The 23,732-nt window shown below is 41.2% G+C and overlaps 1 protein-coding gene across 1 annotated transcript; it reads left to right on the top strand.

Annotated features, from left to right (window-relative positions):
• The first annotated feature begins 3,275 nt into the window (after positions 1-3,275).
• Positions 3,276-22,656, top strand: clrn1 (clarin 1). The gene is made up of 3 exons (XM_067994604.1): positions 3,276-3,746; positions 15,692-15,871; positions 20,064-22,656. Exons 1-3 carry the CDS (start codon positions 3,494-3,496, stop codon positions 20,327-20,329), a joined length of 699 nt encoding a protein of 232 aa, XP_067850705.1. The 5' UTR covers positions 3,276-3,493; the 3' UTR covers positions 20,330-22,656.
• The last annotated feature ends 1,076 nt before the right edge of the window (positions 22,657-23,732 follow it).

The raw sequence follows: 23,732 nt of genomic DNA on the forward strand, positions 1-23,732 counted from the left end.
TCTGGGGTAGAGAATTCCAATGATTCACAACACTCTGCGTGAAGAAATTCCACCTCCTCTCAGTCTTAAATGGCCGACCCCTTATCCTGAGACTATGCCCCCTAGTTCTAGACTCTCTAGCCAAGGGAAACAATCTCTCAGCATCTACCCTGTCAAGCCCCCTCAGAATCTTATATGTTTCAATGAGATCGCCTCTCATTCTTCTAAACTCCAGAGAGAATAGGCCCATTCTACTCAACCTCTCCTCATAGGATAACCCTCTCATCCCAGGAATTAATCTAGTGAACCCTTGTTGTACCGCCTCCAAGGCAAGTATATCCTTCCTTAGATAAGGAGACCAAAACTGTACACAGTACTCCAGATGAGGTCTCACTAAAGCCCTGTACAACTGTAATAAGATTTCCTTACTCTTGCACTCCAACCTCCTTGCAATAAAGGCCAACATGCCATTTGCTTTCCTAATTGCCTGCTCTATCTGCATACTAACTTTTTGTGTTTGTTGTATGAGGACACCCAAGTCTCTCTGAAGACCAAATTTTAATAGTTTCTCACCATTTAAAATATATTCTGTTTTCCTATTCTTCCTACCAAAGTGAGTAACCTCACTTTTCCCCACATTATACTCCATCTGCCACCTTCTCGCCCACTCAATTAATCTGTCTATATCCCTTTGCAGACTCTTTGTGTCCTCCTCAAAACTTACTTTCCTACCTACCTTTGTATCGTCAGCAAACTTGGATACATTACACTCGGTCCCTTCATCTAATTCATTAACATAGATTGTAAATAGCTGAGGCCCAAGCACTGATCCTTGTGGCACCCCACTAGTTACAGCCTGCCAACCTGAGAATGACCCGTTTATCCCTATTCTCTGTAGTCAATCCTCTATCCATGCTAATATATTACCCCCAACCCCATGAGCCCTTACCTTATGTAACAACCTTTTATGTGGCACTTTATCGAATGGCTTTTGAAAATCCAAATATACTACATCCAATGGTTCCCCTTTATTTACCCTGATAGTTACATTCTGAAAAAACTCTAAGTAATTTGTCGAACATAATTTCCCTTTCATTAAACATGTTGACTCTGCCTAATCATATTACGATTTTCTAAGTGCCCTGTTACCACTTCCTTAATAATCTTATTGAAACATACAAGATTCTGAGGGGACTCGATAGGGTAGATGCTGAGAGGATGTTACCCCTCATGGGAGAATCTAAAACTAGGGGCATAGTGTCAGAATAAGAGGTCTCCCTTTAAGACGGAAATGAGGAGGAATTTTTTCTCCCAGAGGGTCGTGAATCTTTGGAATTCTTTACCTCATAAAGCTGTGGAGGCTGAGTCATTGAATACATTCAAGGCTGAGTTTGACAAATTTTTGATCAGCAAGGGAGTCAAAGGATACGGGGAAAAGGCGGGAAAGTGGAGTTGAGGTAAAAATCAGATTAGCCATGATCTCATTGAATGGCGGAGCAGGCTCGAAGGGCCGAATGGCCTATTCCCGCTCCTATCTCTTATGGTCTTATGGTCTAATGGATTCCAGCATTTTCCCGTCGACCGATGTCACGCTAACTGGCCTGTAGTTCCCTGTTTTCTCTCTCCCTCCCTTCTTGAATAGTGGGGTAACATTTGCTACCTTCCAGTCCACTGGGACCGTTCCAGAATCTAGAGAATTTTGGAAGGTCATAACCAATACATCCACTATCTCTGCAGCCAACTCTTTTAGAACCCTAGGATGTAGGCCATCAGGTCCAGGGGATTTGTCGGCTTTTAGTCCCAATAGTTTGTCCAGTACTTTTTCTTTAGTGATATTAATTGTTATAATCATTCTCATTTACCCCTTGGTTCCCCACTATTTTTGGTATGCTTTTTGTGTCTTCTACTGTGAAGACAGATACAAAATATTTGTTTAACGCACCTGCCATTTCCTGATTCCTCATTATAATTTCTCCTGTCTCAGCCTCTAGGGGACCCACGTTTACTTTTGCTACTGTCTTCCTTTTTACATAGTTATAGAAGCTCTTACAATCCGTTTTTATGTTTCTTGTTAGTTTACTTTCATATTCTATTTTCTCCCTTTTAATCAATTTTTTGGTTGTCCTTTGTTGGTTTCTAAAACTCTCCCAATCCCCAGGCTTATTACTCTTCTTGGCACCATTATAGGCCTCTTCTTTCAATCTAATACTCTCCTTAACTTCTTTAGTTAGCCACGGGTGGATCACTTTTCCCTTGGAGTTTTTATTTCTCGATGGAATGTATACTTGTTGAGAATATTGAAATATTTCTTTAAATGTTTGCCATTGCGTTTCAACATTGCTTCAAATCATAGGATCATACAGCCCAGAAGGAGGCCATTCGGTCCATCGTGCCCCTGCCGACTCTTTGAGAGAGCCGGCCAATTAATCCCACTCCCCTACTCTTTCCCCATAGTCTTGCAAATTTGTTCCTTTTCAAGTATTTATCCAATTCCCTTTTGAAAGTTACGAATGAATCTACTTCCACCACCCTTTCAGGCAGTGCATTCCAGATCGTAACAACTCGCTGCATGGGAGTATCTAACTTCAGAAATTATGGAAAACAGGCTGGAACTTTTGCTTAAGGGTCCAAAAATGTCAGGGTTCCATTTGTTTCACTTTCTCCTATGTGGTCTGCGTGCGTTTTTTTTTTCTGGATTAGGATTTAAAGCGATGCTCACTCTGTAGGATGCCTCCTATAGAGAACCTGGGATGGAAGTGAGTCGTTTAAAGATCAGACCACTGCTTGGTTTTAATTTTCTTTTCTGAAGATTATTTGAAACACGTCCACTGATCAATTAAAATTTACACGAGTATGTTGGTTAATTTATTTCGCATTTTGTTTCAGCGTTGTGTGAAATTGACTTGACATCGAGCAGCAATTCTCCCAGATCCACGTGGCGATTTCTCAGTAACATTTTTGAAATGAGACTTGTTCGGGATTTGTAAAACGGGGGAGGCTCCGGGTCTCACTGCAAGACATTGTAAACGCAATCTGGCTCGATGTGCTTCTTTATATACAAATATCTTTTGCCAGGACCCTGGATGAATGAGGATGGATCTTTATTCGGGGTCATTCATCCAATCGCGTCGAGGACAGGACCAGGACTGGGAGGAGTGAGAGGAGAAAGACGACCTTATCACATTACACAGGAGAGAGAGGTTTCTCCATGTAACCTGAAACCTCCTGTTCTTGTTACCCGGTGACCGTCGGAAGCCGATCTTGGGGACAAGGAAACCTACAGTAACTTGGTTTGGGAACTTCAACCCAACCCTGGAACGTTGTTGTAATGCTTGACTGGAGTTTTTAATCTCTTTTACCAAAAAAAAAACGTTTTTTTGATTGGAAATAGCTCTCTGAATGAGATGTAGGAGAAAGACTCTGGGTTAAAATCCTGCAATATTTTATTGTATGGTGGGATTTATTTTTACTTCTCAAAGCAACACTTTGGAACTTTATTACTAAAGGGGGCAAGATGCCAACCCGACAGAAGAGGGTGACTTTCTGCGGAGCCGGCCTGTTGAGTTTTGTTTCTGCTCTGACCGCGGCTGTAGCCCTCGGGACTCCGTTCTGGGTCGAAGGCTCACTCCTGTGCAAGACGGGAGCGCAACTGGTCAACGCCTCGGGAGCGGAGCTGGACAAATTCATCGGGGGGATCAGATACGGGATGTTCCACGGACAGAGACTCCGGGAATGTGGTCTGGGAGGAAGAAGCTTTCAGATTACATGTGGGTATATATTTAATGCTATGCAATTATGAATTCAGTTACTCAGAGGCATGTGTAGCTTTCTGCTATGGCTCAGAAGGGCCTCTGCATATAAATTATCTTAGCAATTCATCTGTAAGGTTTGCAGTTTTCGTGGAGTTAATGAAGGGAAATGTTGAATGCAATTCCCCAAAAGACCAATAAAAATCCTGTAATCCCACTTAATATAAATGGGGAATTTTGACTGGTCCCCCAAAAATGAATGCCATTGTCCATTTTGTGCAGTTCCACGTTGCTCAGTCTTGGCATATCTTTCACCAGTTGAGATGCAGGCACAGAAGGCAAAATCTAATCTGTCACTGAGATTCCTTCCAGGATCCATGTAAAAGTTCATAGACAGAAGTCCAAAATTAAAGGTTAAAATAACTGAAGACATTTCAATACAACATGTACGAGGGCATCCCGATTTTAACCATCGGGCTGCATTAACGTGCCAATGGTCCAATTCCTGCCTGTTGCGGGAAATTGGGCGGCAGTAGGCTGCCTGCTGGCACTAGGGTAAGTGTGGGAAGGGGGTTCCAGGCAGTTCCACTGGAGTGTGAGGGGGGAGAGGGTTGGGGGAGGGAATCCAGGGCAGGGGAGGCCTAAATTTTCCTTGTAGGGGCCCGGAGAAGCAGTGCTGCTGCTCTTGACCCCACAAGAGAAAGTATTAAACCTACCTGGAAAGCCTCTTCAGCTTCCCAATCCACTTCCAGCGGGTGAGTAACCCGGAGCGGGGGGGGGGGGGAGATTTTACTGCCCACCTGCCCGGTTTCTGCCGGGCAGGTAGGATTAAAATCCCCTGTCCCCCAACATGTGCCCTAATTCCATCATCACAACAGTACACATTGACCCACCAGTATAACATTTCCATTTCCCAAACCAATCGTCCTTGTGACCTTTCTAACTCAGATTGCCAACTGAGCTCTGAATTATGCGCGGTTTTGTGGTGTGGACTTGTTTAGAAACTGGAGTGACCCCGCACAAATTCATTACACCCGTCAGAGAGAGTGAACTTTCATCTCACAAATCTGGACTGAATTCAAACACAGGTCCCCACTATATCGCCCTGTACTTCTCACTGTTGCTTTTGTTTTAATTGATAGTAGAAGAAGGCTTTTAGAAATGCATTGGTACTTTGGCACATTGTCTGTGGTACAATAACAGCACTAGCAATTCTACTATCAGAAACGTCAAAGCTAAACATACCATTCCTTTGGATCAAAATACCTTTTTACAAAATCAGTTCATTGACAGCTGGCCCATTACACCCATAAGTTGGAACAATGGTTGCGAAAGATTTTGTTACAAAGTACTTAATTTCAGTAAATTGAGGTTACCAAATTGACGTTTGAATTGCGTTGAACATGCCAAGCAGACGTTCATGGGTCATCGAAATTCATATCACTCAAGAAAGATAGTCCCTTTAGGGTAATTTAGTGCTGCAGAAATGAGAGGCAGGATCATCAGCTCACAGTCAAATCCCTTGTGTTAGGTTCACGGTTTACAATGAAGAGAAAGCTTCACTCGAAATTTATGAATAGGTTAACTAAAGTCTCAGAGGAAATCAGTGGGGTCATGCAGTCCATGTGAATGCGGCCTCTCCAGATTAGTCAGGTCATTCTGGGCTACTGGAGATTGGGTGTTGTTGCTTTATTTTGTCCAGTTATAAACAGCTGCAAAAAAAACTTGCATCAGCAATCACCCTGTTTTGTAAACTTGGCAGTTAAGGTGTATCCCTAAAGGAGAGGAATCCAAGAGAAAGAACTTGCATTTACATAGCACTGTATTACATCCCTCAGATCGTTTTCAATTGCAGTCACTTTTTATTTAAGCAACCATGGTAACTGTTTTGCACACAGCACTGCCCTTTAAACAGTAATGAGGTGAATAACTGTAAATCTGTTTTTAGTGGTAGTTTACGAGAGGACTGTTGGCCAGAACAATCCTTTGATCTTCTTCAAACAATAACTTAGGATCTTAAACATCCACTGCAACAGATTTGACAAGGCCTTGATTAATATCTCATCCAAAGAATGGCACTTCCGACATTGCAGTACTTCCTCAATACTGCACTGACGTTTCAGTATAGATTATGTGCTCAAGTCCTGTAGTGAGGTTGGAAGTCACAACGTTCTGACTCAGAAGCAAGAGTTCTACCAAGTGAGCCAAGCTGACATTCAGCCCATCCAACTCCATCCCTCTAGAACCCTAACTCTCCCATTAGAGCATCAGCTGCACTATGAATGCCCTTAATGTTTTTATCTTTACCATCCAGCCTGGCAGAACACTCCAAACATATATCATTCTTTTGTGTAAAGGAAGGTGATTTTAAACCCCAAGAACAGGTGGGTTGGGAGCGGGTGGGAGTTGAAAATAGTTGGGGTTTTTTGGGTCGCATCCGTAACCCGGCTTAATTTCCGGGTTTAACGTTGGTGCAAAGTCCGAAAATTTTGCAGTTGCGACCCAAAAAAACAACTATTTTCAACTCCCATCCGTTCTTGGAATTTAAAATCACCCCAAGAAGTCCTTTGTAATATCTGTTTAAGACCAATTTAAACTTATGCCAACATTGGCTCTATTATTTCAAGTCACCACAGATGAAACCAAGACTTTGTTATTCAAATTAAAATATTGGTGTTCATTCGCATATGGTTTTGAAATACCCCTCACTCACATTAATTTTCCTCGTCACATAGTTATTTGGAAAAAAATATTTCCCAGGTGTGGAATGACTATTTCTCAATTTAATATACATGTATGAATTTTGTATCAGTGACTCCAGAATTAATACTTTAGCTCATGTGCATTGGAATTTATATTATCATTCTAAATTAGAGTACGGGGACAGCAGTTTTATAGGTATAAGTTCTGAATGTCCAGTATCATCTACTGATGTTTTAACTTCAGCCAGTAGCCATATCAAAGCCCAGATGAATAACCTGATACTCTTGGTATCACTACAATGTAAAACTCATACACACATTATAAGTAAAATAACAGGTGATGAGATTGATGAGAATTGAAGCATTGAATTCTTAATTCACTGGTGAGAACGTTTTTTCCTTCACCCATGAATTGACTCATTGGCACCTGCAGTACTCATGAGTCAATTCAGTCTTTCTCACTGGGGATGTGAAAATCTATATCCCACTTTGTATCATCTCTTATCTTCTATAATCCTGTTTTCCAATTGTGTGTTAGTTTCTTATATTCCTGGTTGAAAAGTTTTGGTGCTGCAGACTTTACATCAATAACGGAATGGAACATATCAGTTTAGACCTACCACTATAACCTCCAACCCATTCCCAGCCAGATATTTATATAATTCCTTGTTAAAGGAGTTAATGACCTTTGCTTCGCTTTTTAGGGTCCACATAGCCATTAGTCCGTGGACTGGTGTTCCATAGCACAGTGCGTTGCCACACTGAATACTAGGCCATGCAGGTCATTAACATATTTGAACCTTTTGCTTTCTATTGTATCGATTAAATCTACTTTTAGTACAAATGGTCAGTTTTATAACAAGTTGACAATTTTCAACAATTAACAATAATCCTTCGGACTGACATTTTGGTAAACAGTGTATCACACATTAGCGTGAGTTTACAGTGCTTTCGCTGAGGGAATATCACTTGTTGCAAAGGCTCGGAAGATCACTATATCCAGCGTTTGTTCAGTAATCGATTGTCATTCTCCATTCATGGTGCTAGTTCACTGTGAAATCGTAACCTTTACTGTTTCTCGTGAAAACGGAGATTTCAGATAAACAGTTTAGAAAATAACGCTTCCCACCAGCAGATGAACAGAAATTAAATTTAGTCACCAGCCAGATTTTGCCCTGCTTTAATTTTTAGCACCCTAATCTGCTTTGAGACTCCTACTGTGTGCTCACCAGCAGATTTAAATTCAGGCCAATTGTTCACTATCTGCATAATGACATTTGATGAGACTGACATGGTTTATGAATAAGACCAAGGCAGAGTTCATTAAAAAGATTAAGTAAGGAAGCCTAGCTTTATTCATGTCAAGCAGATTGTTTTGACACTCTGTACGAACAGATAAAGTTGGTATAATCCATGAGCGGCATTATTATAATGGCCCTTTTACAAATGAGTTGTGACAAAGGCTATTTAAAAGCAAATTAATGAGAAATAGAAGTTGTGTTGAATAACAGAAACAAAACGCCGTAATAGAACTCTATGTGATAGAAAATAATGCTTCTGAAGTTTTATTTTTAAAGTTTCCAATTAATGACTGAGCCACAAACAGTGCCTGTTAATAATCACTTTAATTACTTTTACAAACCCTAGATTCCACCCGTCACAAATAAGAAAGAAAACACAACAGGGGTCATTTTAACTTTGGGCGATGGTGCAAGATGGACGAAATCGGATTGGCTGCCGGTTTTATGCCCCACGACCTTTTCCATTCCAATGACTTCAATGGAAAGGAAACTCGAGTGTGATGTATAAAGGGCGGCCAATTCGATATCGTCCATCTTACACCATCACCCAAAGTTAAAATGGCCCTCAACCTCCTCAGAAAGTGACTGGAATTTCTAATGAGCTTGTAGTGGAAAAGAAGTTGAATGTTTTTAGAACTGGTGTCATCCCTACCTCCTCCATCCTCTGCCCCATCGAGGAGCCAACTTGTTTCCTTTCTGCTATTCACTCCCTCCTTTATGATACTGTGGGGGGAAAAAAAACGTACACACATCGGGGTTGGGCTATTAGGGATGGACACTTAACATAGCTAAATGCTTCCCCACAGGAAGGCAAAGATTGAACACTGTTGAGTATGGCTGTTGCCAACGTTTGATGTAGCAATGTTTGGGTTTGTGCCTATGGCTGTATATCCGTTGATCCCTGATCTCAGCTGGCTGTCTGAGGGAACCAGTGAACTGAAATGAGCTGGTTTTACTCAATGGATGGGTGAGTTTCTCCTGATGGCAAGTTACAGAACAGCAGAGCCCTAGGAGCAGACCACTTGCCTGCTCTCTCGACCAAAGAAGGGAGGGACAAGTCACCAAACTAGAAGAAAAATCAGCAAGCTGTCTACAATATGCTTTCACTTGAAAAGTACCGCATGCCATTATCATTTAAAGACTGTGCTCTGAGAGTAAAAGCTGGTGGTTTGTGTCACTTTCTGGGTCATTGGTTCATCACCCAAAGGGCATCAGCTATCAAGGAAAAGGCTGCAGTTATCTTTATACATATGTTCTAGCTTTGCAGTGACGGAATGAGCTAAGGTCATACAATGACATTTAAATTTCTGTATGTGATTAGACTGCTATTATTTAGGTCATAAACAATTTGTCAAACATTATTGATACTTTACACATGTGTTGTGTCCGTTAGTTTCACATTATATAAATGTAACTACAGTAAAAGTTTGATTTTATTTCAGACATACAATTCTAACAATAGTATCAGGTGCCATACAGACCAGAAAAGCCCAGGTTTGATTTGCAGTCTGTGCAGAGATGGCTGAACAGTGTCCATGCAGAGATAGGGGAGCTAGAGTTAGCACCAGTGCCCCTGAGCTAGGCAGAAGGAAATTCCCATGCCTGATTGCTACATCAACAACAACTTGCATTTATAAAGCACCTTTAACGTAATAAAATGTCCCAAGGCGCTTCACAGGAGCATCATCAGACAAAAACTGACACCGAACCAAAGAAGGAGACTTTAGGACAGGTGGCCAAAAGCTTGTTCAAAGAGGTAGGTTTAAGGAGGATCTTAAAGGAGGAGACAGAGGTACAGAGGCAGAGAGGTTTAGGGAGGGAATTCCAGAGCTTAGGGTCTAGGCAGCTGAAGGCATGGCTGCCAATGATGGGGTGAAGGAAATCAGGGATGTACAAGAGGCCAGAATTGGAGGAACACAGAGGGTTGTAGGGCTGGATGAGGTTACAGAGATAGGGAGGGGCATTCCTGCTGGGAATGCGTTTTAGTGGGCATCAGGTGTGAACCTTGGCGAGGATGTTCTCATGGTAACATAGCTGGCTGGTCGTTACTTATGACCTTCAGCGGATCTACTGCTCCGAGTGCTCATGGGCCCCAAACCCTGGCCAGTAGGGTTCCTTTTTTTCTTGATGCTAGGAAAAAAGGATCAGGAGGATGCTATTAAGAAGTCAGGGTAACCTAGCTTGCCTCTAATGAGTGAAAAGCCCTATAAAAATGGATATATTTAATAGAACAATTGGCCCTATACCATTACTTGTTCATTTTCTTTCTGTGGGAAGGTGCCTAATCTTCGCTGTGTACACAGGGGAATGATTGAAATCAGAAAATCACTGGGGGTAATTTTGATGAAGTCAATCGAAATGAAAATCAGGAGAGATGTATGTTGGGCAGTTGATCTGATATCGCCCATTTTACACTATCCCACAAAATTATCCCCACTTTGTGTAACTGCAAGCATAGATCTGCATTGCATTGCTCTCTTTTGTAGTGTTTGAGAGCAGCCCTCAAGCAAAACATTGGTTAGGATTGTGACCCTCTTCAAAAGCTTAGTGACAAACAGTGGGTCTAGGTTCACATACAAAGAGTGGCTATTTGGCACCAATAGAACAGTACACCAGTATGAATCAGAGGGGAGAAAACTGAAGGAGAGGGGATATTGAGAAATTCTACGGCTTTTTTTAATCCAGTAAATATACAATATCGGATACCTGGAAGTGATTAGTGGTGAGTCATCTCACTCAGTAATACCACAAACTGACAGACTTGAAAAATTGGGGCTATTTTCATTAGAACAAAGGAGATGAAGGGGATGATTTGATAGAGGTTTTTAAAATTATGAAGGGATGGGACAGAGTAGATAGAAACAGACTGTTTCCAGTGATTGAGGAACCTAGAATGAGAGGACGTAGATATAAGATTAAATGTAAGAGACTTAGGACAGAGAGGAGGAGAAATCTTTTCACAGTCGGATGTGAGGCTGTGTAATGCGCGACCAGAATTAGTGGTTGAAGCAGAGACCATGGCCGGAAATTTCCTCAGACTTGTTCCCACTCCGCCATCGTAACTTTGCCAGAACTACGGCGGAAACTCCGTTCACGTGCATAAATAGAGTTTCTGCTGCACTTCCAGTGAAGTAATGGCGACCGAGCAGCTCCAAGAAAATTCCCGGCCCATGTCAACTTTAAGAATAAGTTAGATATGTGGTTGAAGGAAAGGAGGATAAAGGGATATGGGAACACAGATATTAGAACTACAGATCGTATGGACAATAAACTCCGACATGGACTGTTTGGGCCAAACGGCCTGTTTCCATGTTGTAATTTCTATGTAATTCGATGTTCATAATAGTTATTTAGGCCTATGGATTATATCAATCTTTAAATCTCTCCCTGTTATTTTATTATTTGTAACATATACTATTTCAATTTCCACAAGTGCAGACAGGGAGTTAATTCCTCTTTGGGTCACATTCTTGTGCTCATAACACATATGCTTACTGTCAGTATGCTACATTTCCTCAGTGTAGCATTAATACCTGTGATGTCAGTGCTAAAGGATGATCGAGAAGTGACCTAAGTTTATTACCAAATCATTCTATGCCAGTATCAAGAAATTGATGATCAATTTCTACACAGACCATGAATTTCCATGGCAATGCTTTTATTAATGCAAATGAGCATTTGTTTTATTTTTGCATCTCAAATAAACTTGTTTTCAATTTAATCTCATTCATTAAAACACAATAAACTTTTACATTAAAAATGAAATCAGTTAATACCAGGGATGAGGGACTTCAGTTATGTGGAAAGATTAGAGAAGCTGGGATTGTTAGAGCAGAGAAGGTGAAGGGGAGATTTAATAGAGGGGTTCAAAATTCTGAGGGGTTTTGATAGAGTAAATAAGGAGAAACTGTTTCCACTGGCCGGAGGGTCGGTAACCAGAGGACACAGATTTAAGGTAATTGGCAAAAGAACCAGAGGGGTGATGAGGAGAATTTTTTTAAGCAGTGAGTAGTTATGATCTGGAATGCACTGCCTGAGAGGGTGGTGGAAGCAGATTCAATAGTAACTTTCAAAAGGGTATTTGAAATATATTTGAAAAGGAAAAATATGTGCAGGGGAACGTGACTAATTGGATAGCTCTTTCAAAGCACGGTGGGCTGTATGGCCTCCTGTGTATGATTCCAGGACTTGATTGGCCCAGTGGCAAAAACTATTCATCCCCACCATTCAACAGAAGACAAGATCCCAATCCCAATCCCAGGGGGGTTGCACAGTGGCTGCATTTAGCAGAGGATTTGTGTTTGCCACAAAGGAAATGGGAGAGAAAGATTGGAGGGTGAATAATTCAGAACCACTCCTTGTAATACCCAACAGCCAGTTACAAAAACACCAATAGCGGAGCGGATGGGTCAAGTGGCTTTTGTTTAGTAAATGGCACAGAGGAAACCAAATGGGAAGAAAAAAATTTTTAAAAAAATAATTTGAATCCAATTATTATATACTTTTGCACAGACATGTATTAAATGTCACCACGGTGAAATAATTCATCATGCAAAAAAAAACAATATTCTGTGAGGATTCGCATCACTGAAAAGTGATGAACAACAGGAAACAAAATACTCCATGCAACTCTTAGATAGATAGAATTTTTTTTAATAACAGGAAACGGCCATTTGGCACATCAAGCCTGTCCTTTTTTGATAAATCTTTACCCAACCCATTTAACGTCTCACCATATCCCTTGAGAAACGTATCGAATTGCCTCTAGAACACATTTATCCTGTCTGCTTCAATGGCCTTCCCCGGAAACTTATTCCTCAAATCTATTACCCTTTGTGCAAAAAGTGTTATACCTGACATCCTTTCCTACTTCAAATTTCCTAATTTTTAACTTGTACTCCCTAGTTTTAGAACCTTTCACACTGGTGAGAAATTTACCCGTCAGCCTTGGAATCTCCTTCATTAATCATTAAAACATCAACCTTGGGGAAGGATTGTCCTGGTCTCTATGGTTACCGATGTTGTAAACGCATTGATGAAGATCTCCTCTGGTCAGTACTTCTAGCAAAATTATAAGCATGTTTTTTTTCAGCGCATTAATGACTTCACTGGAAATGCCAAGCAGAGGAAACCTGAAAAGAGCATTTACACATAGGGGGTGATTTTGACTTTGGGTGATAGTGTAAAATGGGCGATAGCGATTCATCTGCCCGTAATACATCTCTCCCGATTTTCATTTCCATTGAAGTTGGCAACCAGTGGCCCTCTGGCCCTATGTTAATGAGACCCGGCCCTCAATATGGTCTCCCATTGGCATTATCGGACAGCTGGCCAAAAAGTGCACTGAGGGAAAGTCTACCCGAGTATTGATAGGCTATTCAACCATGGAGCGATATCACAGCATGATAGATTTGCCCAAAACCTTGGCACTGACTCTAACTGGCCCGGCTGGGATCAACCAGCTTAGCACAGACCAGGAATCGGAGCTGGGAGGGTGGTGATGTAGACTGCTGAGTACCACACCCCCTCAAATGCATTTACAAAAACGCAGGCACGCATTTGCTGTGAAGTTATGTAATCTAATTGAGGTTACGGTTTATTGGTTCAGTACTATGCATGTCACGTCTTCAGTGGCCAAGAAGAAACCTGATTCTGCCTGACAGATGCTCAGTGGAAGTGAAATGTGCAACACGGCCCTTGTGGTGCAGGGTAACAAACTGTGAACTGCTAAACTACGGCTGTAAATTAAAGCAAATTGCTTCATCTGTCTAACGTTGCTAATATCGTACCAAAGCTCTAGCACTTAACAACCTATGGATCAGTAGTAATCTTAACATAAAATTTCAGTGACGGGAAACAGCTAGAGCCTGTCACGCTTAAAGAATTTAAAAGAGATACTTGTTTATTAAATTCACCCAACAGTTTTTTATTAAATAAAAGGAATAAAATGTACTGGGGTTAATTGATTGTATATTCATCTTGTGAGTAAAGTATCCAGTTAAAGATGCTTTGCAAAATAGCAGTAGTCCCGCCTACACATTGAACCACCCACTTTGCGATTAAAATTGGGGAGTTATTTCCTTTCATGATGCCCATCTGCCTCCCTTTTCCTCTTCCCTACCTCCATATGCACACAATCATTGGATTATTGGTTCTGTAGATTCAATCTGTCAACGACTACAGCTATCTTTAATCACTATGCAGGGTCCATGAGGTTTCAGTGGGAAACAAAAGCAAGGCCACTGAGACAAGAAAACACGTTCCCCAATGAGTTGGTTAGTTAAGGTGTTGTTCTGTGTGGAATTGAGCTGTTCAGACCTGGAGGATCCCAGATTTGATTCCCGCACTGTGTTGAGTCAGCTGTTACAATTTGCTTCACTGTCACTGCGCTAAAGAGTGGGCAATTGTAAACAATTTTACAACACCAAGTTATAGTCCAGCAATTTTATTTTAAATTCACAAGCTTTCGAGACACACGACAACGCAAAATCGTCGAGCAGAAATTGATTGCCAAGTTCCGCACCCATGAGGACGGCCTCAACCGGGATCTTGGGTTCATGTCATGCTACACGTTACCCCACCAGCGAACAAATGTTATCTGTTTTTAATATAACGGGTCAGTTGCTGTCTTTTCTATGTTTCTACCTCTCTATCTCTGTTTTTTTTTGTTTGTTGTTTTTTTTGGTGATTTGTATATTCTGTGAGACCTGGCAGGTAACACCTGTCTGTCTGCACACTGATTGCCTTGGCAACGGGCAGTTGAAAAAACTGTCTGTACTCACCAAGCATTGTTCTGTGAATTATAAATGCGACTTCATTTCGAGGATTTCATTTCCACATCGTTCACCTGAGGAAGGAGGTAGCCTCCGAAAGCTTGTGAATTTAAAATAAAATTGCTGGACTATAACTTGGTGTTGTAAAATTGTTTACAATTGTCAACCCCAGTCCATCACCGGCATCGCCACATCATGACTACTAAAGAGTGGGGGCGGGGGAGAGAGAGAAAGAAAATCAGAGTTCCAACTCCTGATTGTTATCAAAGGTAGGTTTGCCAATTCTGATTGGACGTAGTCCTGGAGGTTTCATCACGTGACCTCCCGCCTCCAACTGCCCCGCCCCACGCTCCCGCCATTGGTCGCCCGACATGTCCATCCTCACAGTGCACTGCCAATTGGAAAGCGAACAGACTCCTCCTTACCCGATTGGATGATTCTTGACTGTCAAACAAACAGCCTTTTTCCCATCTCTGATTATTTTTATAACTAATGAACAAAAGTTTTCAAAGTGTAAAAATAAACACAATTTTTTTTTTTAAGGACTCTATGATTTTTCTCCTGGGTTTTGCTCGCAGTAGTGTCCTGGAGATTAATCTTTAATTCCTGGATACTTCAGGGCACTCCTGGAGGGTTGGCAACCCGAATCAAAGAACCCTCTGCTCGCAAGTGCTTGTGGGTCATTTTGACTTTGAGCGACTGTGTAAAATGGGTGATGGTGAATTGGCGGCCCATTTTACATCTCTCCTGACTTTTAATTCCCGTTGGAGTTAATGGCAATAAAAATGGGGAGAGATGTAAAACGGGTTGCCGATTCGCTATCACCTGTTCTACACTATCGCACAAAGTCAAAATTAACCCCCCCCCCCCACCCCCAGTCCTTGTGCGTGGACTTTGGGTGAGAACAGGTTTGTGCTCGGCTGTTGTAGTTGAATAGCTGCCGGCATTCATTGACATGGCTCAATGAAGAGTGAACAGTAGGGTGAGGTTGCAGAGCGGAGTTGATGCAGCCATGCAGCCATATCATTTGTGAGTCAGCACCTTCAGAAGTAGAGGGGAAAAGACTGAAAGGGGGAAATGTAAGAAAAACACTGCAGCACCGATGTAATATCTGGCCCAGAACAATCGGAAAACAACAGCCCCGGACAATGATCTCTTAACAATTGCTATTTTATTACTCTTTTCAGTTTTTCCAACCCTCTTGGACGCAATTCCTGCAAGCCTTCATGTGAGTGTAATACTATTTTCTGGAGCGGTCATTGTGTTTGCTTTGGTCGCAGCTGGATTCTTCATGTTCAATGCTTTTGGACGACCTTACGAAACCCTCCATGGTCCTATGGGCCTGTACCTTTGGAATACCATTGCATGTAAGTATCTATGGGATTAGGATTGGTTTGCTCCCCTTGTCAAGTCCAGAACAGGACAGGTGGAAGGATGGGGGTGGGATAATGGCTGAAATTTTGATTATTTGCTTTGGTGCAGATGGAAATTAATTGAAAACTTCAAAAACTTTGATAAGTAAGGCCCTTGTTATAAGACACATATATATAAGAGGAAAATACTAACTTCCATTTCGAGAAAATAGAGGATTCTTGTATGTGGTTTACATTTGCAGACAGCCCAGTCAAAAATCAGACAGTCTGGATGGGTAAATGTATTTTCACAGAGATGAGTTTGGTGCTTGCTTCAATACTAGAACTGGCCAGGCACTGTTAAGCTACTCTCAAACACACCGACTTCTTTCTGATTAAATATCTAAAATATAGCTTATTTACATTTCTTCTGGAATAATGTTGCACTTTCTCCCCTGCAGATAATGTTCAATGAATCATTTACAATGAGAAGGATTGGCATTGGGATCATAGAACATGTTTACTTGACCGCTATTTTTTTGTGAAGATGTTTTATTAGAATTTCATTAGCTAACAGAATATATATTTTTTTATTATTGATGAACTTAGGTGAAGGGTCTAGGCCTGTTAGCTTTTAACTCCTTCCCTTGCTGAGGGAACCTCCAAGCTTTAAAAGAAGTAAGAAAGAAGATGAGGCAAATCAAGAAGTAAATTAATGGGACTCAAGGCGGATAAATCCCCTGGACCTGATGGCTTACATCCTAGGGAAGTGGCAGTAGGGATTGTGGATGCTTTGGTAATAATTTTCCAAAATTCTCTGGACTCGGCAAAGGTCCCGGCAGATTGGAAAACTGCTAATGTAACACCCTTATTTAAAAAGGGTAGTAGGCAGAAGGCTGGAAATTATAGACCAGTTAGCCTAACATCTGTGATGGGTAAAATTTTGGAGTCTATTATTAAGGAGGCAGTAGCGGAACATTTGGATAAACATAATTTAATAGGACAAAGTCAGCATGGCTTTACGAAGGGGAAGTCACGTCTGACAAATTTGCTTGAGTTCTTTGAGGACATAACTTACAGGGTGGATAAAGGGGAACCAGTGGACATAGTGTATTTAGACTTCCAGAAGGCATTCGACAAGTTGCCACATAAAAGATTATTGCTCAAGATAAAGAATCACTGGATTGGGGGTAATATTCTGGCATGGGTGGAGGATTGGTTATCTAACAGGAAGCAGAGAGTTGGGATAAATGGTTCATTCTCGGACTGGCAACCTGTAGCCAGTGGTGTTCCGCAGGGGTCGGTGCTGGGTCCCCAACTCTTTACAATCTATATTAACGATTTGGAGGAGGGGACCGAGTGCAACATATCAAAGTTTGCAGATGATACAAAGATGGGAGGGAATGTAGAGAGTGAGGAGGACATAAAAAACCTACAAGGGGATATAGTCAGGCTGGGTGAGTGGGCGGAGACTTGGCAGATGCAATACAATATTGGAAAATGTGAGGTTATGCACTTTGGCAGGAAAAATCAGAGAGCAAGTTGTTATCTTAATGGCAAGAAACTGGAAAGTACTGCAGTACAAAGGGATCTGGGGGTCCTAGTGCAAGAAAATCAAAAAGTTAGTATGCAGGTGCAGCAGGTGATCAAGAAGGCCAACGGAATGTTGGCTTTTATTGCTAGGGTGATAGAATATAAAAACAGGGAGGTATTGCTGCAGTTATATAAGGTATTGGACCGCACCTGGAATACTGCATACAGTTTTGGTGTCCATACTTAAGAAAAGACATACTTGCTCTCGAGGCAGTACAAAGGAGGTTCACTCGGTTAATCCCGGGGATGAGGGGGTGGACATATGAGGAGAGGTTGAGTAGATTGGGACTCTACTCATTGGAGTTCAGAAGAATGAGAGGCGATCTTATTGAAACATATAAGATTGTGAAGGGGCTTGATCGGGTGGATGCGGTAAGGATGTTCCCAAGGATGGGTGAAACTAGAACTATGGGGCATAATCTTAGAATAAGGGGCTGCTCTTTCAAAACTGAGATGAGGAAAAACTTCTTCACTCAGAGGGCAGTAGGTCTGTGGAATTTGCTGCCCCAGGAAGCTGTGGAAGCTACATCATTAAATAAATTTAAAACAGAAATAGACAGTTTCCTAGAAGTAAAGGGAATTAGGGGTTACGGGGAGCGGGCAGGAAATTGGACATGAATTTAGATTTGAGGTTAGGATCAGATCAGCCATGATCTTATTGAATGGCGGAGCAGGCTCGAGGGGCCGATTGGCCTACTCCTGCTCCTATTTCTTATGTTCTTATGTTCTTAATGATTATAAGAGATGGGAGCACGAGTAGGCCACACGGCCCCTCGTGCCTGCTCCGCCATTCAATAAGATCATGGCTGATCTTCGACCTCAACTCCACTTTCCCACGCGATCCCCATATCCCTTGATTGCTTTTAGAGTCCAAAAATCTATCTATCTCAGCCTTGAATATAATCAATGACTCAGCATTCACAGCCCTCTGGGGTAGAGAATTCCAATGATTCACAACCCTCTGAGTGAAGAAATTCCTCCTCATCTCAGTCTTAAATGGCCGACCCCTTATCCTGAGACTATGCCCCCTAGTTCTAGACTCTCCAGCCAGGGGAAACAACCACTTAGCATCTATCCTGTCAAGCCCCCCTCAGAATCTTGTATGTTTCAATGAGATCACCTCTCATTCTTCTAAACTCCAGAAAGTATAGGTCCATTCTACTCAATCTCTCCACATAGGACAACCCTCATCCCAGGAATCAATCTAGTTGCACCGCCTCTAAGGCAAAAATATCCTTCCTTCGATAAGGAGACTAAAACTGTACAGAGTACTCCAGGTGAGGTCTCACCAAAGCCATGTACAATTTTGGTAAGACTGCCTTACTCTTGTACTCCAACCCCCTTGCGATAAAGGCCAACATGCCATTTGCCTTCCTAATTGCTTAATGTACCTGCATGCTAACTTTTTGTGTTTCTTGTACGAGGACATCCAAATCTCTCTGAGCACCAACATTCAATAGTTTCTCATCATTTAAAAAAATATTCTGTTTTTCTATTCTTCTTACCAAAGTGAATAACCTCACATTTCCCCACATTATATTCCATCTGCCACCTTCCTGCCCACTCACCGAACCTGTCTATATCCCTTTGCAGACTGTAGATTGTAAATAGCTGAGGCCCAAGCACTGATCCTTGAGGCACCCCACTAGTTACGACCTGCCAACTTGAAAATGACCCGTTTATCCCTACTCTCTGTTTTCTGTCCATTAACCAATCCTCAATCCATGGTAATGTATTACCCCCAACCCCATGAGCCCTTATCCTGCGTAACAACCTTTTATGTGGCACCTTACTGAATGCCTTTTGAAAATCCAAATATACTACATCCACCGGTTCCCCTTTATCTACCCTGCTCGTTACATTCTGAAAAAACTCTAATAGATTTGTCAAACACGATTTCCCTTTCATAAAACCATGTTGACTCTGCCTAATCATATTATGATTTTCTAAGTGCATTTCCTTAATAATGGATTCCAGCATTTTTCTGACGACTGATGTCAGGCTAACTGGTCTGTAGTTCCCTGTTTTCTCTTTCTCATTAGGTGATGCCAAGCTTTGGTTTTAAAAGCCTGAAGATTGTAGGGAGAAGGAAAAACTGAGAGAGATAAGGGGGTAGATTTTCAACTTGCTGATTGGGTACCCAGTATAGAAACCGACCGATTTTCGTTTCTATTCATTTCAATAGAAATTAAAATTGGGCAGTTTCCATAACGGGCGGCCAATTTTACGCCAGCTTTACACCCGGGCAGCATGTTGAAAATCTACCCTAAGGAGTTCTACAGTTTTGCAGTCCTTGGAAAACAAGTTTGAGTAGGATATGGTGAATTCAACACAGCAAGGGGACAGAGAAAGAAGAATGTGTACAATGGCATATTTAGAGCATAGCAAGAGCAAGACAGGAAAGTTCAGAGGGGCACTAACCACAATCGCATCAATAAAACAAAGAAAACCAAGAAAAGATTTTGATAAGTTTCCAGAATATCAATGAATAAGTACTGGACAACATTTTCTTCACAATTATTGTGTGGTAACACATAGCAAGCACAGAGGGAAAATGCTTTTGTCCTTTCAAATATTCTCTTAACAGCATCATTATTCTCCTCTTGCACTTTAGGTTCATGTGGTTTTATGGTGATGATATTGTTTACCTCAGAAGTGAAAATTCATCGTCTATCTGAGAAAATTGCAAATTACAAAGAGGGAAACTTTGTCTTCAAGACACATACTGAAACCGTTGGATATTCCTTCTGGCTTGTCTTTGCTTGCGCAATAATGCATTGTATCAACATACTGCTCATCAGATTATCTGGAATCCAGTTTCCTTTCTCAAAATCAAAAAATACAGATTCGGGAGATGGGGGAGCTGACCTTATGTACTGAACGTGTTATTATTTCCGTACCCAGAACTTGGAAGTCAATTTCCGGCTAACGTTCCTTTAAAATTCTGTTGGGACTCTTCCTAAAACCTGACATTCAAGAATTCAGAATCCTGAATGTACATCATACACTGTGTTGCCTAGATGATCCGTCTGAACTGCTCACCTGGATGACATAACGTTCGAGTAGAGCTCGAGTTGCACGGCTGAAATCGAAGATTTGGCATTATCAGCGGATCATTGAGAACAGGAGAAGTAGCATAAACTTGACAATAAAACAACAGAAGGTACATGCAGAGGGATGGACATCTTTTGAACATTACTGCCTTTGAAATTGTGTGGGGCGATATTAGCAACAAATGTGTTGACATGTTCATATGAAAAGCCTCTGTCCATCATTTTAATGAAAGAGCTACCATATTTATTTTAAATGGGTTACTGTCTTTGTTCAGATAACAGAGAGAGGAATTTCATATGAACACATAGGAACAGGAATAGGCCATTCAGCCCCTTGAGCCTGCTTCGCCATTCAGTTACACTGTGGCTGATCTGTATCTGAACTCCAGTTACCCGTCTTAGCTCTATATCCCTTGATACCCTTACCCAACAAAAATCTATCGATCTCAGTCTTGAAAGCTTCAATTGAACCCTAGCATCCACAGCCTTTTTGGGGAGAGAGTTCCAGATTTCTCTTTGTGTGAAAAAGTGTATTCCTGATTTCCCTCCTAAATGTCCTGGCTCTAATTTTAAGATTATGCCCCTTTGTTCTTGATTCCCCACCAGAGAAATTGCATTCGGTATTAATAATCACACAAGATAATTTCAAGCCATATAACTTTTATGAGGAATTAATTTTTCCTGCAGAATTTAAAAAGTTTATTGTTAGTAGTTTAATGGTATCAGTATTAAAACAGCTACAATATCTATTAAGTTGAGTGTTTAATATCAGTCGAGAATTGTTTTTGTAAATTTATGTAGAGCTGAGATTGCCCACGTTCCACTTTAATACCCTGTAGTGCGCTGCCCTAAAAATCTATCCGGTATGCTTAATGATTTAACTTGATTGAGTTTCTGATCTATCATTAACAACAGTTGTGCTGTGTCCCTTAATGACACTTAAATCTTCTAACGACTGGGTCTGGAAGTAGGTGGGGGGTGCTTAGCGAGACAAAGAGCATTCCATATGTCAACACATTGTACCGCCAACAGAATTCCACTCCTCGATATAATATCCCACTAACCATCTCATTTCAACAATTCTGCGTTTCAGGATTTTGCAGGATTTGGTGTCATTGTAGCCCCAAAACTCACCAGGCTGTGTATTCGCAGAAAGTTTAAGAATGCTGCTGATAAAGGAAATGGCGATGAGCTGAGTTCTATCAATCTCTCTCAAAATACCCAAAATGTGGGTCAGCAATACGACTTTTATCGACCCCCTTAGTATCAGGATGTTATTGATGGAGGTTTTTGAGGAGGCCAATCTCTCCCCAGGGAATAGTGAGCAATGGGGCTTAAAAAGTGGGAGAAAAAGTAAAGTTAAACACAAGAAGATGGAATTTTTTTTATTACAACTGCTGTAAACTGCATATAAAAGCATTTACCAACTTTTGGTTTACACAGGTTAAGATTCCTTTGAGTCATTAATCTTAAAGTATAAAGATTTAAAAGTTTTGTGCCAAATTAATGAATTTTAATGTAACAAATAGAAATTAACAAGCATAAGTAATGAAGGCCTATCAGCGAATCCCTCCTGAATATGTGTTACCATGGTGCTGTATTGCATTCTAGCTTAATGGTTTTGCATCAGCGCTGTTTACATATAAGGAATATGGTTCTGGCAGGAGATTCCAACAGATTGACAGTGTCTGCCTATGGATTAATGTGTTGTTAAATGCAGTAGATAGATGTGAAAATATTTGAATGGACTTGAACATATGTCATTAGAATAGAAATTTCAAGAAAGGGGCTATCTGCACCACACCAAATTCCTGCATTACTCAAAACTAGGTTTTAAATCGTTGAAGTTTGTACAAAATAAACAGTATATTGAAAAACACTTTCCTTAGACCAATTTAATTATAGGACCATAGAATCTTACAGCACAGAAGGAGGCCATTCACCCATGGTGCCTGTGCTGGCTCTTTGAAAGAGCTATCCAATTAGGCCCACTCCCCCGCTCTTTCCCCATAGCCCTGCAACAAAATTAGTGGCAACAAAATTGACAGAAGTGGATTATCGTTGAAATCAAAGTATTACAGGAAGATTTTTAATACACTACAATGTTATGATGGAGACTTCAGTGATATCAGTTGTATCAGATCAGGGCAATGAGGGATGGGCAATAAATACCGGCCTTACCAGCGATAACCATATGCCGAGAATGAATAAAGAATTTTTTTTTTCACGAAGCAGTGAGTGGCATCATCGACGTGCTTGAACGAGTTACTGAGGCCAACTGCTACAGAGCTGAATTAACATTAATAGTGGTACAGTCACAAACCCAGGGATAATTTGGCATCAATTTTAGGTTTTAATTTAGTTCCCTCCCACTGTCAGTCTCCGTAATCTTCCAAGCCAGTACCACCTATCACTTGTCCCCTCATCGCCCGCCCCAATAAGGCATTGTATCAACATACTGCTCATCAGATTATCTGGAATCCAATTTCCTTTCTCAAAATCAAAAAATACAGATTCGGGTGATGGGGGAGCTGACCTTATGTACTGAACGTGTTATTATTTCCGTACCCAGAACTTGGAAGTCAATTTCCGGCTAACGTTCCTTTAAAATTCTGTTGGGACTCTTCCTAAAACCTGACATTCAAGAGTTCAGAATCCTGAATGTACCTCATACACTGTGTTGCCTAGATGATCTGTATGAACTGTTCACCTGGATGATATAACGTTCGAGTAGATAGGAACATAGGAACATAGGAACAGGAGTAGGGCCATTCAGCCCCTCGTTCCTGCTGTGCCATTTGATAAGATCATGGCTGATCTGTGATCTAACTCCATATACCTGCCTTTGGCCCATATCCCTTAATACCTTTGGTTGCTAAAAAGCTATCTATCTCAGATTTAAATTTAGCAATTGAGCTAGATAACACATGTTGCACGGCTGAAATCGAAGATTTGGCATTATCAGCGGATCATTGAGAACACGAGAAGTAGCATAAATTTGACAATAAAACAGAAGGTACATGCAGAGGGATGGACATCTTTTGAACATTACTGCCTTTGACTACTGTCATCGGCACTCACTGTTAGAAGCAAGAAGAAAGGACTCATACTGCTATAGCACCTTATCATGCCCCAGAGCTCTTTACAAACATGGATTACTTTTCAAGCACGGTCACTGTTGTGGAGTCAAATGCAGCAGTCAATTTGTGCACAGCAAGGTCCCACAAACA

This window comes from Heptranchias perlo, chromosome 13 (genome assembly GCF_035084215.1).
Source record: "Heptranchias perlo isolate sHepPer1 chromosome 13, sHepPer1.hap1, whole genome shotgun sequence".
In the NCBI taxonomy this organism is placed as follows: domain Eukaryota; kingdom Metazoa; phylum Chordata; class Chondrichthyes; order Hexanchiformes; family Hexanchidae; genus Heptranchias; species Heptranchias perlo.